The following is a 14,844-nucleotide window of genomic DNA, read 5'->3' as shown; positions in this document are numbered from 1 at the left end:
CACAGGGCTTTTGTGTTTTCTGTGCAGGTTTGAGCATAGAGTTCTGTAGAGTTCCATAGAGTTCTGTAGAGTTCCATAGAGTTCTGTGGAGTTCTGTAGAGTTCCATAGAGTTCTGTGGAGTTCTGTAGAGTTCCATAGAGTTCTGTGGAGTTCTGTAGAGTTCCATAGAGTTCTGTGGAGCTCCATAGAGTTCCATAGAGTTCTGTGGAGTTCTGTGGAGTTCTGTAGTTTTGTGTAGTTTTGCATAAAGTTCTATAGTTCACTGATCCCACAGTGATTTGCCTCATTATTAAAGAGCAACACGTGGCCTGTTTGAATGGTTTATAGTTCGCTGTATGTTGTAGAAGGTCTGAGTTCCTCCTCACTCACGTTACAGCAGCGATGAACAGAACATTCCAGAATTGAACCCCACTCTCGTTCATCAGAAACCACCGAACGACCCCATGAAGGATTTGGGATTCAGGATCAGTGGCACATAAAGCATCGCACCGGTGTTCGGCTGTAACGCTACTAATATAACACTCCAACAACAGTATACTGTAATGATGCGTTCCTCTCGCATTGCCAACATGATGGAACTGTTTATTAGTGTTCACACACACACACACACACACACACACACACACACACACACACACACACATCAGATCACACATTTTACACGCAGTCACACAGGAAGTTGCTGTGAGGTGGGCAGACAGACCGTGACTGCTTTTAAACAGAGCTGACTCCGAGGGGTTTTTAGTCACAGCGGAGCTTCTGCGTGCGACAAAAGTTCAGCTTCTCGGGGGGAAACAGACTGACTGCTGCCAGCTCAGGGTGTGAGCAGGAAAAGCCAACATGGAGGACAAGCGTGGTGCTGAGAAACGGGTCTTATTGAGCAGGAATATGAGATGATTGATGATGTCGAATCAAAAATAAATCCCCTTCCTGAGAATAATAACACTAAGCTTCAGTGCAGGTGAGACGAGTCAGTTCACTGATACCTGTGAGGACTGGAGAGCGTTGTCATGGTTACAGCACAACTATGAACTGCAGTCAGACTGTAAAAATACACCAAGTGTGAACTCGGAGTAAATAAGTAACTCCTACAATAAACTGTTCTCTCTCTGTGTGTGTGTGTGTGTGTGTGTGTGTGTGTGTGTGTGTGTGTGTTTACTCAGACAGATGATGGACTAATCGTTCTCCACAGTCATGTCGTTCTTTGGCCTTGACTGTGTGAAAAAGAAAGAGAAAGGTAACTTCTCACACACACACACACACACACACACACACACACACACACACACACACACACACACACACACATCCTAATGTCCCACTGAAGGACAGTGTTTCATCACTGAGAGTTTGAGAGTTCAACATTTCTGAAAAAAAACAGAAGTTTCCTTGTTTTCTTTAGTTTCCTGTTCACACGCTTCTTTCTTTAATTTATGTTTCACACACGCTGTTAATTATCATTGTTCTCATCTTTCAGTGACTAACGCCTGATAAAACCCAAGAACACACTCTGCTGTGGTTTATATACATATCATCATTCCTCATGCTCACACACACACACACACACACACACCTGACTAGAGTCATCAACGGTAATCAGTGAGTTCTCTTTACACTCGTGTTAAAGTGTGAAAAATAACACACTGTTCTTTTGTCTGTCTCACACCCAGACTGTCTCACACTCAGACTGTCTCACACTCACTGTCTCACACTCAGACTGTCTCACACTCAGACTGTCACACACTCAGACTGCCTCACACTCAGACTGTCTCGCACTCAGACTGTCTCGCACTCAGATTGTCTCGCACTCAGACTGTCACACACTCAGACTGTCTCACACTCAGACTGTCTCACACTCAGACTGTCACACACTCAGACTGTCTCACACTCAGACTGTCTCACACTCAGACTGTCACACACTCAGACTGTCTCACACTCAGACTGTCTCACACTCAGACTGCCTCACACTCAGACTGTCTCGCACTCAGACTGTCTCGCACTCAGACTGTCTCACACTCAGATTGTCTCGCACTCAGACTGTCACACACTCAGACTGTCTCGCACTCAGACTGTCTCGCACTCAGACTGTCTCGCACTCAGACTGTCACACACTCAGACTGCCTCACACTCAGACTGTCTCGCACTCAGACTGTCTCGCACTCAGACTGTCTCACACTCAGACTGTCTCACACTCAGACTGTCTCGCACTCAGACTGTCTCACACTCAGATTGTCTCGCACTCAGACTGTCACACACTCAGACTGTCTCGCACTCAGACTGTCACACACTCAGACTGTCACACACTCAGACTGTCTCACAGACTGTCTCACAGACTGTCTCACACTCAGACTGTCTCACGGACTGTCACACACTCAGACTGTCTCACGGACTGTCACACACTCAGACTGTCTCACACTCAGACTGTCTCACAGACTGTCACACACTCAGACTGTCTCACACTCAGACTGTCACACACTCAGACTGTCTCACACCCAGACTGTCTCACACTCAGACTGTCTCACACCCAGACTGTCTCACACTCAGACTGTCTCACACTCAAACTGTCACACACTCAGACTGTCTCACACTCAGACTGTCTCACACTCAGACTGTCACACACTCGTTGACTGATGTTTAATTTTGTTCTCTCTCTTTTTAAAGAGACAGAGAGAAAGATTCAGGCAAATAACAGGGAATACAACCTCTCCTTCAGATATGCGGTGAGTGTGTGTGTGTTTTATTTAAACTTCCGTCAGCACAAAGATGAACTGCTTCCTGTCTGCTCACGGTATAGCGTATGATTTATAAGAGCTCATATCACTGTCGATCTGAGTGAGACCTTTTTTACTCTAAATTCTGTCACCAGTGGGGCGAATATTGAATAGAAATGGAACTTTTTGATTACGTTGCACTTCCAAGGAACTTTCTGACTTAAAACAAAAGTCTCATTTTGTTGTGAAATTGACTCCACCCACTTTTTAAAATGTGTGAATGTTCTGCATGTCTTTGTGAAATGTTGTTCCTGTGAAAGACTCGGAGCCTGTTCGTAAACCTGCTCCGACAGTCTGTGGAGGTTTTCAGACAGAGTGACTTTGGTAAACGCATGTCTGGGTTGAATATTATTAACTTATTGAAATTAAAATATTAAACCCAGCTCCAGTATACAGTCATACACACAGCTCACTTCATGACTGAGCAGGCTGATAAAGTGTAGCGTAGCTTCACACGGAGCCTGAGTCTGGGGCATCGAGTCACATCAGAACACTCAGCGCAGAACATCAGCTGCTTTTAAACCTCTGACTCCTGGAGCATGCAATACAGGTGGGGAAAAACACATGAATACAGGTGGAGAGAAGAGAACATGGCGGTGGATTTCCTCGGTTCTTCTCTTTGTGTTTTGATGTGTATCAGTGGATCGATTGTAGCTGCATGTTTTAGCTTTACGTCACCATCCAGAGCAGGAACATATTGAGTAACGCTAATATTTACACAATGAGCATCAGCAAGCAGAAACTCAGAGCAAAAATGTAAAAAGTCCTGCGTCTGTTCTTCCTGGCCCAGTCCTGACTCCGGATACGAGTCCTTCCTTCAGATGATCTGGTTTTACAGTAATCCAGCACAGCTGATATGGATCATCTGAGTGTCGGAGGAGGATCGGGGTGGAGCTGAATTCTGCACTTCCCCTTCGGCAGACGGAGGAGCCTGTGGGGAAACTTCCACACGTTCATGGGAAAAAGAAAGTACACCCTCCTTCAATTCTGTTTTTATTCATCATGGTCTGAATAATAATTGCGTGGGCCTCACCAGCTTCCATAAACAAGTCAATAACAACAAAAAACAACACATTTCAACACGTTGTCATTTTTCCCTCCAAAAAGTAAACCAACATCCAGAAACCATCTGAGAAAAAATAAGTGCACCCTTCCTACTTCCACAATCATTAAGAGTGATTAGCAGCCAGTTGTTACTAATGTTATGCACAAGATTAGTTTATTATCAAGAAGTGTGACTTCCTGTATAAAAGCAGAACTTTTGGGATTTGGTGTTCTGGAGCACTCAGGTGTGTGTCTACATCATGCCAAGAAGAAAGGACATCAGCCATGACCTCAAAGAAGCAATTGTTGCTGCTCATCAGTCTGGGAAGGTTATAAGGCCATCTCCAAACAACTTCACCATTCTACAGGGAGAAGGATTGCTTACAAACAGAGAGCCTTTAATTTAGTGGCCAGTCTTCTCAGGAGTGGACGTCCCTGCAAATTCAATCCAAGGATCAGTCATTTAATGTTCAGAGGTATCAAGAAAAACCCAAGAGCTATGCCATGTCTTCTTTAAGCACATGAAATGTTTATGTTCATCACATCACAATCAGCAAAGTTCATCCTTTGGAGACGAAGGTGGAGATGTCTGTACCAAGCAAAGCACCACGTTTGGCTAAAACAGAACACAGCGTATCACCACAAACACCCTCACACTGACTGTGACGCATGGTGGTGGTGGAGGGGTGATGATTTGGTCTCGTTTTGCAGCCACAGGACCTGGGGAACATGCAGTCAGTGAGACACTGATGAACTCCACTTGATACCACTATATTCTTGAGAGAAATGTGAGGTCATCTGTCCAGCAGCTTAAGTTCCACATGTTACTGAATTATAGGGTGCACTTATTTTTTCCCACCTGGTTTCTGAATGTTGGTTTACTTTTTGATAAATAATGACTACGTTTTGATATCACCTGTGTTTTTTTGTCACCCGGGGTTATTGGGTTGTTTGTAGAAGGTGGTGAGCATCACAGCATTGTTGTTTAGGTCCTGATGAATAAAAACTCGGACCGGGGGGGTACTTTCTTTTTCCATGACTGCACTTTCTCTACAGATCACCGATCATGAGGAGGTATAATGTGGGAGATGGTTTACTGTCAGGGCAGCAGTGATGTGGACTTCTTTGTATTTTCTGTCTGTCGGGGGTTGGGGGGTTGTAGCCCCGAGGAGGGTTGAGGAGTGGAGCGATAGATGACCTGATGTTACTGTCTCCAGGAATGTGGTTGCTTTCACTCATTCATTTTATTTATTATTATTTTATTATTCTATGTTTCAGACTAATGGGATTAAAACCTCAAAGTACAACGTGCTGACCTTCCTCCCCCTCAACCTGTTCGAGCAGTTCCAGAGGATCGCTAACGCCTACTTCCTCTGCCTGCTTGTGCTCCAGGTGTGTGTGTTCATGTGTGTGTGTGTTCATGTGTGTGTGTGTGTGTTCATGTGTATGCGTGTTTGTGTGTGTGTACGCGTGTGCGTGTGTATGAAATTTCAGCAGCTCAGTGAATGACTTCAGTGTGATCAGACAGGAAGTGTGAAACCGAGCGGAAGTAACATTCTCAGAACAGGAAGTTGCCTTAAATTGCACGTTGTCTCAGTGCGATAAAATTTAGCAGTTTGTCATCATTCGAGTGAAAGGAGGACGATGAGGACAGAGCCAGGGCTGTGATCAAATATCATCAGTGATGATGGGCTCTCAGCCTGGATTTAATTGTGTACTGTAGTGGAGACAAACACACTGATGTGCCTGTCATCTCAAAATCTGTCACTCCATCCATCCATCCATCCATCCATCCATCCATCCATCCATCCATCCATCCATCCAATCATTTATCTACACTCATTCCATTTTCCACCTAACAATTTATCCATCCGTCTAGCCCTCTATCTATCCAATTATCCATCCATCTGTTGATCTGTCCTTCCTTCCATTTTTCAACTATTCATTTATTCATCCATCCATGCATCCATTCACACAGCCACTCATTAATGTATATTTAAATACTGTTGGCTGGTGTTGAGTGGTCTATCGGATATATTCCATTCAGTGAGCATGATACTGAATGAGTTGAAGACGAGTCGCTGATATACCACAAAAAAGCCAGCCAATATTATTATCTCATCTCATCTCATCTCATCTCATTATCTGTAGCCGCTTTATCCTTCTACAGGGTCGCAGGCAAGCTGGAGCCTATCCCAGCTGACTACGGGTGAAAGGCGGGGTACACCCTGGACAAGTCGCCAGGTCATCACAGGGCTGACACATAGACACAGACAACCATTCACACTCACATTCACACCTACGGTCAATTTAGAGTCACCAGTTAACCTAACCTGCATGTCTTTGGACTGTGGGGGAAACCGGAGCACCCGGAGGAAACCCACGCGGACACGGGGAGAACATGCAAACTCCACACAGAAAGGCCCTCGCCGGCCCCGGGGCTCGAACCCAGGACCTTCTTGCTGTGAGGCGACAGCGCTAACCACTACACCACCGTGCCGCCCCAATATTATTATTATTATTATTATTAGTAGTAGTAGTATACTTACACATTCAATGGAACAATTATAGATTTTACAAAAATTTAAGAACAGGTGGTTTCTCTCAAAATCTTACATATTTAACTAAGTAAACCTGGCGGCCATGTTTGTTTACAAATTGTCACAGTCGCTCGCTAGTGTGGAAGTTTTACATGCAAGACGTATCTTATGGCATCTTCAGTTCACTGTGACGGTTTACTGCGGGCGCTGCCGGCGAACACGAAAACACTTCTGTGCATTCACAGCAGAAAACTCTCTCTTTGAATATTCACATCAGCTCCGACGTGTGACGTCATGTTGTCTTGACAACCATGCAACATCGTAATCCATATTCAACACTCATTCTCTATTGGGTAGAGTGACGTAATACATGTAGGATAAGCGATATGCTAACAATATTGCATGCTATCAAACCAAATGAATGAAACCCGCTAGAAGGGAATAGAACACGTTTTTATTCCATCAAGAAAGAGTCCTGTATGAATAATAATATATTATGTTGTATATTACAGACAGCTCTGTCCTGTGTATCTGTGTCATAAAGGTGTAAAATGCTGATATGCTAGCATGCTAACAAGCTAACATGTTGAGAGAAATTTCTCTCCGTTATCTGATGATATTTGTTTATATTTTGTTTTTTCACATCATCATCACAATCCGGCTCTGAGCCGCTCCTAAAACCTTCACTCCTCATTTCAGTATCATCCACACACACTGTAGTGTGTATAGGTTTCATTTTAATGTGTGTGTGTGTGTGTGTGTGTGTGTGTGTGTGTGTGTGTGTGTGTGTGTAGGTGATCCCTGCCATCTCTTCTCTCTCCTGGTTCACCACAGTTGTGCCCCTCGCCCTGGTGCTGACTGTCACTGCTGTCAAAGATGCCATCGATGATATAGTGAGTATAAACACACACACACACACACACACACACACACACACACCATACAGTCAGCTCGTACTAACACTGCTGTTTCACGCTGTCTGTCCTGAAGCATCGGCACAAGAGTGACCGGCAGGTGAACAACCGTAAGGCCGAGGTGCTGATCAACGGAAAGTAAGTCTTCATCATCATCATCATCATCATCATCACACAGCGTGTCTTACAGCATAAGCAGCTTGTTATCGGATCAGAGAACCAAACTATCAGAAATAATCAGCACTGATTAATGTGCAGTGGAGTCTGAGATGAAGTTTACAGCTGTATATTAATGCACTGGTTCTGATACAGTACCGTTTCTATAGTAACGGCTCATTCACAGGGACGTGGACAGCAGACACTCCACTGATAATAAACAGATTGAAACCAGGTTTAAGCATGAATAGGTTTTATAAGGAGATGATTTATATGGAGATGTTTCTGTAACACTGATGGAAGGAGTCTCCAGTGTCAGCTCGTTGTCACAGTCAGAGGTGGAGCTGCAACTTTAGGGGACTGCAGGTCAAAACTCTGGGACATCAGAAGACAACGTTTCTGTTTAATATCATACATGACCCCTTAACCCTGAATATAATATTATATTACATTATGGACTTTAGGGTATGGATGTCCTCTGTGTAATAACCTGCTTATGAGACACGTTATTACATTTTACTCATAATATATTGTGTAATAACTCATCAATAACACCAAAATATTAATACCTCTTCAGCTCCAGGGTTTATGGGGACCGTGTTACACAGTAAACTTCAGCTCCAGGTTAAGATTAACACTGAAGCTCTTAGCGAGAAAATGTTATTGGTTCATTTCCCTCAGTGACATCATCACCTAGACCAATAAATATTATAGCATCTGTTACACACACACACTTCATATATGCACATTATCTATCACTCATCTCTCCCTGCTGCTTCACTGTTTCTGATTCCGGTTAGAATCTTTAGTACCGCCTCAATCATCTGATCTCTAGGAGTTAGTATTAGCATTAGCATGTCTGAGTGTGTGTGTGTGTGTGTGTGTGTGTGTCTCAGGCTCAGAAGTGAGAAATGGATGAATATTCAAGTTGGTGACATCGTCAAGCTGGAGAACAACCAGTTTGTCACAGTGAGAACCTCAACGCTTTTATCTTCACTTCTTTACTGTGTGTGTTACTGCAAATAAACAACTCTCTCTCTCTCTCTCTCTCTCTCTCTCAGGCTGATCTCCTCCTCTTGTCGAGCAGCGAGCCCCTGAACCTGGTTTATATTGAGACCGCTGAGCTGGATGGGTGTGTGTGTGTGTGTGTGTGTGTGTGTGCTATCACATAACCAGATGCAGCCAAAAGAAATACTGTGTGAATAACTTAATTATTTAATTCTGTGCTGAGCCAAATTGCAACAAAATTTTGTTCGGTGTCCACTTGTTGCATATTGAATGACAATAAAGGTTGTCTAAGTCGTGCGTGTGTGTGTGTGTGTGTGTGTGTGTGTGTAGGGAGACCAATCTGAAGGTAAAGCAGGCTCTGACAGTAACAGGAGAAATGGGAGGAAGTGTTGAGGCCCTGGCTGCATTTACAGGTGTGTGTGTGTGTGTGTGTGTGTGTGTGTGTGTGTGTGAAACTGTTACAACACAACTGTCATGAAGTCAACAGACACAAACACAAGTTTTCATTATTTTATTCAAAATAATTTAGCAGGTGGGTGGCACGGTGGTGTAGTGGTTAGCGCTGTCGCCTCACAGCAAGAAGGTCCGGGTTCGAGCCCCGTGGCCGGCGAGGGACTCTCTGTGCGGAGTTTGCATGTTCTCCCCGTGTCCGCGTGGGTTTCCTCCGGGTGCTCCGGTTTCCCCCACAGTCCAAAGACATGCAGGTTAGGTTAACTGGTGACCCTAAATTGAGCGTAGGTGTGAATGTGAGTGTGAATGGTTGTCTGTGTCTATGTGTCAGCCCTGTGATGACCTGGCGACTTGTCCAGGGTGAACCCCGCCTTTCGCCCGTAGTCAGCTGGGATAGGATCCAGCTCGCCTGCGACCCTGTAGAACAGGATAAAGCGGCTACAGATAAAGAGATGAGATGAGAAATGACAGGGCAATACCTCAAACAGATGAGACAGGCTTAAGATGACACACACACACACACACACAGGCTAACGCCAATCAAAACAAGAAAACACCCCGGACTCGTCACAGACACATCACCCTGAGGGTTATTTAGAGGTCAGTCTTTTTCTCACACATGCTGTTGTCTTGGCTTAGGTTTTGCTTCTGCCCCAGCTGGTCATTGGTTTAATTCCCAAATATGTAAACCTTTTCTTCGTTCTGCCCTTGATTACATTATATTTCCAGCCTTTTATTTTTTTTGTCTGTTTGTGAAGTCCTGTTCATTGTGTGTGTTCTAAGCCCGTGTTTCCCTCTTCCTGATTTCGTTGTTTTCCTGTTCCTCTGTTCTGGATTCTCCTCGGTTAATGTTGACTGTGGAGCTCTGACCCACACTATGAACCCTGAGGATGATTTGTGGATTAAGCTTAATAAAGATGACGCTGAGTTTAGGTTTTATAAGGAGATGATGCATGCCTCAGACACAGTGTCCTCTGGGAAAGTTCCGCTGCTTGAGATGCTGCTGGATCTCTGAATCTGTCTGTGGTGATATGAGACCAGGGCCCGGGCTCACATGAACCATGACTTCATGAGTCTTTCTACGTCTTCTGGTATGATTACCCTCCAATATTTTTATAGTGTTGTGTTGCTGGGTCACTGAATGACATCCAGAAGCCGTGAAGGTGCTGTATTATCAGAGCCCTGGACAGATGTGAAGGGACTGTTGGGTGTTGGACAGCAGCAGGTGGTCTCGAAGATCCTGGGAGATTGGGCAGATATAACAGCTTAGGATAGCATTGAAGCAAGATTATTCTAAGATGCCATTGGTGGTGTGTTTTGAATCTGTTTAGTCTCTGGGAGTTGGCGTGAGTCTTTTGGCTGTTTTAAGGTATTCGGGATTCCCTTCAGCCAGCATCAAACTTCCCAAGAGTGCCCATCCATTATCTCTAGCCGCTTATCCTGTGCAGGGTTGTGGGCGGGCTGGAGCCTATCCCAGCTGACTACGGGCGAAAGGCGGGGTACACCCTGGACAAGTCGCCAGGTCATCACAGGGCTGCACATAGACACAGACAACCATTCACACTCACATTCACACCTACGGTCAATTTAGAGTCACCAGTTAACCTAACCTGCATGTCTTTGGACTGTGGGGGAAACCGGAGCACCCGGAGGAAACCCACGCGGACACGGGGAGGACATGCAAACTCCACACTGAAAGGCCCTCGCCGGCCACGGGGCTCGAACCCGGACCTTCTTGCTGTGAGGCGACAATGATCACCACCACCACCGTGCCGCCCTTCCTGAGAGCAAAGTTCCTCAAATCATCATTTCCTTCTGTGAGAGTAGTTTTCTCTCTCTCTCTCTCCCTGTAGGAGAAGTGTGCTGTGAACCCCCTAATAACCGTTTGGACAGTTTTTTGGGGACATTGGTGTGGAAGGGACACAAACACCCGCTGGACAATCAGTCTGTGCTGCTGAGGGGCTGTACTCTCCGAAACACAGACTGGTGCTTCGGCTTGGTGCTGTTCGCTGGTGAGACACGCACGCGCACGCACGCACGCACACACATGCACGCACGCGCATGCACGCACACACGTGAGAGAGAGAGAGAGAGAGAGAGAGACGAAGCTGTTGTGTCTCTTTCAGGTCCTGACACTAAGCTGATGCAGAATTGTGGGAAATCCAGTTTCAAGAGGACGAGTATCGACCGCCTGATGAATGTTCTTGTGCTGTTTGTGAGTGAGGAAAAAAACCCAATGGTCACACACACGTTATCTGTTTAATAATGTGTGTTTACAGATGAAGAATATTATTCCTGATGTTCTGCTGGAATCGTTATTCCTACTTTTAGGTTCTGGACTAAGTTGAATAATTAACAGTAGATGTGAATTTAATTAATATATCACTGTGTGTGTGTGTGTGTGTGTGTGTGCGCGCGCAGATCTTCGGGTTCTTGGTGTTGATGTGTGTGATCCTGGCAGTGGGTCACGGTATCTGGGAACACTATGAGGCCAGTTACACCTCCTACATCCCCCGAGAGGGGGACAGGGGTTCTGTCTTCTCTGCCTTCCTCACCTTCTGGTCCTACATCATCATCCTCAACACTGTGGTGCCCATATCACTCTACGTCAGGTAACGCAAATATATATATATATATATATATATATATATATATATATATATATATATATATATATGTGTGTGTGTGTGTGTGTGTGTGTGTGTGTGTGTGTGTGTATTATTATGTATATTATATTAGCTTTTATTCGATGACAGAACAGTTTTATACTCGATGGAATATGTTACAGTAGAATGATCTTCAGATATTTATTTGTTTACAGCTTCAGAATTGTGTGTGTGTGTACAGTATGGAGGTGATCCGTCTGGGGAACAGTTACTACATTAACTGGGACAGACTGATGTATGATCAGCACAGCGACACACCAGCAGAGGCTCGGACCACCACGCTGAACGAAGAGCTCGGACAGATCAACTACATCTTCTCTGATAAAACCGGCACGCTCACGCAGAACATCATGAACTTCACCAAGTGTTCCATCGGCGGCAAGACTTACGGTCTGACGCACTCACGCGCGCACACACACACACACACACACACACACACACACACACACACACACCATAATTCAAATCAAACTGAATATGTTGTTTATCCTGTAGGAGATGTGATTGACCACTACACAGGACAAAGGATCGAGATCTCAGAGGTATGAAACTGTGATGATAGTGAGTGTGTGATTATAATGTGTGATTGAACTGATTGTGTGATTATAGTGAGCATATAAATGTATATTGTGGGTGCAATTGGTCTTAAGTGATCAGTCTCATTAAATCAGTCTCATTAATAATACCATTAATTTTGGTGTTTAATAATAAATTACCAAACAGCTAAATTATGGTACTGTATATTCCAAATTATTATGATCACTACCAATGCAGCAATAATGTATTACAACCCCGATTCCAAAAAAAGTTGGGACAAAGTACAAATTGTAAATAAAAACGGAATGCAATAATTTACAAATCTCAAAAACTGATATTGTATTCACAATAGAACATAGACAACATATCAAATGTCGAAAGTGAGACATTTTGAAATTTCATGCCAAATATTGGCTCATTTGAAATTTCATGACAGCAACACATCTCAAAAAAGTTGGGACAGGGGCAATAAGAGGCTGGAAAAGTTAAAGGTACAAAAAAGGAACAGCTGGAGGACCAAATTGCAACTCATTAGGTCAATTGGCAATAGGTCATTAACATGACTGGGTATAAAAAGAGCATCTTGGAGTGGCAGCGGCTCTCAGAAGTAAAGATGGGAAGAGGATCACCAATCCCCCTAATTCTGCGCCGACAAATAGTGGAGCAATATCAGAAAGGAGTTCGACAGTGTAAAATTGCAAAGAGTTTGAACATATCATCATCTACAGTGCATAATATCATCAAAAGATTCAGAGAATCTGGAAGAATCTCTGTGCGTAAGGGTCAAGGCCGGAAAACCATACTGGGCGCCCGTGATCTTCGGGCCCTTAGACGGCACTGCATTACATACAGGCATGCTTCTGTATTGGAAATCACAAAATGGGCTCAGGAATATTTCCAGAGAACATTATCTGTGAACACAATTCACCGTGCCATCCGCCGTTGCCAGCTAAAACTCTATAGTTCAAAGAAGAAGCCGTATCTAAACACGATCCAGAAGCGCAGACATCTTCTCTGGGCCAAGGCTCATTTAAAATGGACTGTGGCAAAGTGGAAAACTGTTCTGTGGTCAGACGAATCAAAATTTGAAGTTCTTTATGGAAATCAGGGACGCCGTGTCATTCGGACTAAAGAGGAGAAGGACGACCCGAGTTGTTATCAGCGCTCAGTTCAGAAGCCTGCATCTCTGATGGTATGGGGTTGCATTAGTGCGTGTGGCATGGGCAGCTTACACATCTGGAAAGACACCATCAATGCAGAAAGGTATATCCAGGTTCTAGAGCAACATATGCTCCCATCCAGACGACGTCTCTTTCAGGGAAGACCTTGCATTTTCCAACATGACAATGCCAAACCACATACTGCATCAATTACAGCATCATGGCTGCGTAGAAGAAGGGTCCGGGTACTGAACTGGCCAGCCTGCAGTCCAGATCTTTCACCCATAGAAAACATTTGGCGCATCATAAAACGGAAGATGCGACAAAAAAAGACCTAAGACAGTTGAGCAACTAGAATCCTACATTAGACAAGAATGGGTTAACATTCCCATCCCTAAACTTGAGCAACTTGTCTCCTCAGTCCCCAGACGTTTACAGACTGTTGTAAAGAGAAAAGGGGATGTCTCACAGTGGTAAACATGGCCTTGTCCCAACTTTTTTGAGATGTGTTGTTGTCATGAAATTTAAAATCACCTAATTTTTCTCTTTAAATGATACATTTTCTCAGTTTAAACATTTGATATGTCATCTATGTTCTATTCTGAATAACACATGGAATTTTGAAACTTCCACATCATTGCATCCCGTTTTTATTTACAATTTGTACGTTGTCCCAACTTTTTTTTGGAATCGGGGTTGTACTCACCGTATTACATAGACACTACAGACAATAGCATTCATATACGCTTGGGTGAAGGCAATTTGGAGTTCTTTGAAATTGCGTGACTTCAAAAATATAGTACAACAAACAGACACACAGGCACCGTTTAACAGAATAATTGAATTTATTATAACAGCAATACTAAATGGGTAATAGCAGTTGAATACATTCAATATGGTCAAGCAAAATATATATATATATATATATATATATATATATATATATATATATATATATGTGTGTGTGTGTGTGTGTGTGTGTGTGTGTGTGTGTGTGTATGTATGTATATGTGTGTGTGTGTGTGTGTGTGTGTGTGTTTCAGGGAGAGAGAGAGAGAGAGAGAGAGAGAGAGGGGAGGAGTTGTTTCTCCTTACTGCTAAGCGAGCGACTAAGCTCTTAGGGTGTGTCCCGTGTGCGGCTGCACACTGTGAAAAGGGGGGGAGCGCGAGGCAGAGAGGAGGAGAGAGAGAGTTTGAATATGTGCGCGGACAGAATGTGTTTATGCGTGAAGATGCGCTATAAAGTTTGGAATGTTATCTAAGGTGGGGGGAAGGGAGGATCACCTCGTGGTTCCTCGAGACAAAGGAATCACCTCGTGGTCTAATTCCACTCGCTTATAACATTACTAAACCCACTGAAATCTTGATGAGGTCAAAATATGTGTAATAACGAAATTAAAGGTGTTAGAAAGGATGGAGAAAGAGCATGCAACACTTATCTTTTTGAAATAACGGAGAGAGAGCAATGTAGAACACAAGATCAGTGTGCACAATTAAACAGTTTCTGAGTTTAAATTCACACTACTTCATAAAGCTAATTCCTAAGACTAAATTGCCCAAATGCCAGCCTTACTTCCAGTAATCGATATCTCTATGC

The 14,844-nt window shown here is 43.9% G+C and overlaps 1 protein-coding gene across 3 annotated transcripts in view; it reads left to right on the top strand.

Annotated features, from left to right (window-relative positions):
• The window catches only part of atp8b5a (ATPase phospholipid transporting 8B5a), a 42,638-nt gene that overhangs the window by 18,104 nt on the left and 9,690 nt on the right, over positions 1-14,844 (top strand). The window contains exons 3-15 of one of the 3 annotated variants that reach the window (XM_060907716.1): positions 1,169-1,238; positions 2,663-2,721; positions 5,095-5,208; positions 7,151-7,249; positions 7,347-7,408; positions 8,323-8,395; positions 8,488-8,558; positions 8,765-8,847; positions 10,738-10,896; positions 11,011-11,099; positions 11,306-11,496; positions 11,732-11,940; positions 12,046-12,092. In XM_060907716.1, coding sequence (XP_060763699.1) covers positions 1,196-1,238; positions 2,663-2,721; positions 5,095-5,208; positions 7,151-7,249; positions 7,347-7,408; positions 8,323-8,395; positions 8,488-8,558; positions 8,765-8,847; positions 10,738-10,896; positions 11,011-11,099; positions 11,306-11,496; positions 11,732-11,940; positions 12,046-12,092 — 1,299 coding nt within the window. In that variant the 5' untranslated portion in view covers positions 1,169-1,195. Of the gene's footprint in view, positions 1-1,164; positions 1,239-2,662; positions 2,722-5,094; positions 5,209-7,150; positions 7,250-7,346; positions 7,409-8,322; positions 8,396-8,487; positions 8,559-8,764; positions 8,848-10,737; positions 10,897-11,010; positions 11,100-11,305; positions 11,497-11,731; positions 11,941-12,045; positions 12,093-14,844 lie in introns of all 3 variants that reach the window. The other 2 variants (XM_060907715.1, XM_060907717.1) reach the window with 2 other exon arrangements.

The sequence above is a fragment of the Neoarius graeffei genome, chromosome 24, assembly GCF_027579695.1.
Source record: "Neoarius graeffei isolate fNeoGra1 chromosome 24, fNeoGra1.pri, whole genome shotgun sequence".
Taxonomy (NCBI): Eukaryota; Metazoa; Chordata; class Actinopteri; order Siluriformes; family Ariidae; genus Neoarius; species Neoarius graeffei.
The sequence above is the reverse complement of the archived record's forward strand: the minus strand, read 5'-3'. Positions and strand labels throughout refer to the sequence as shown.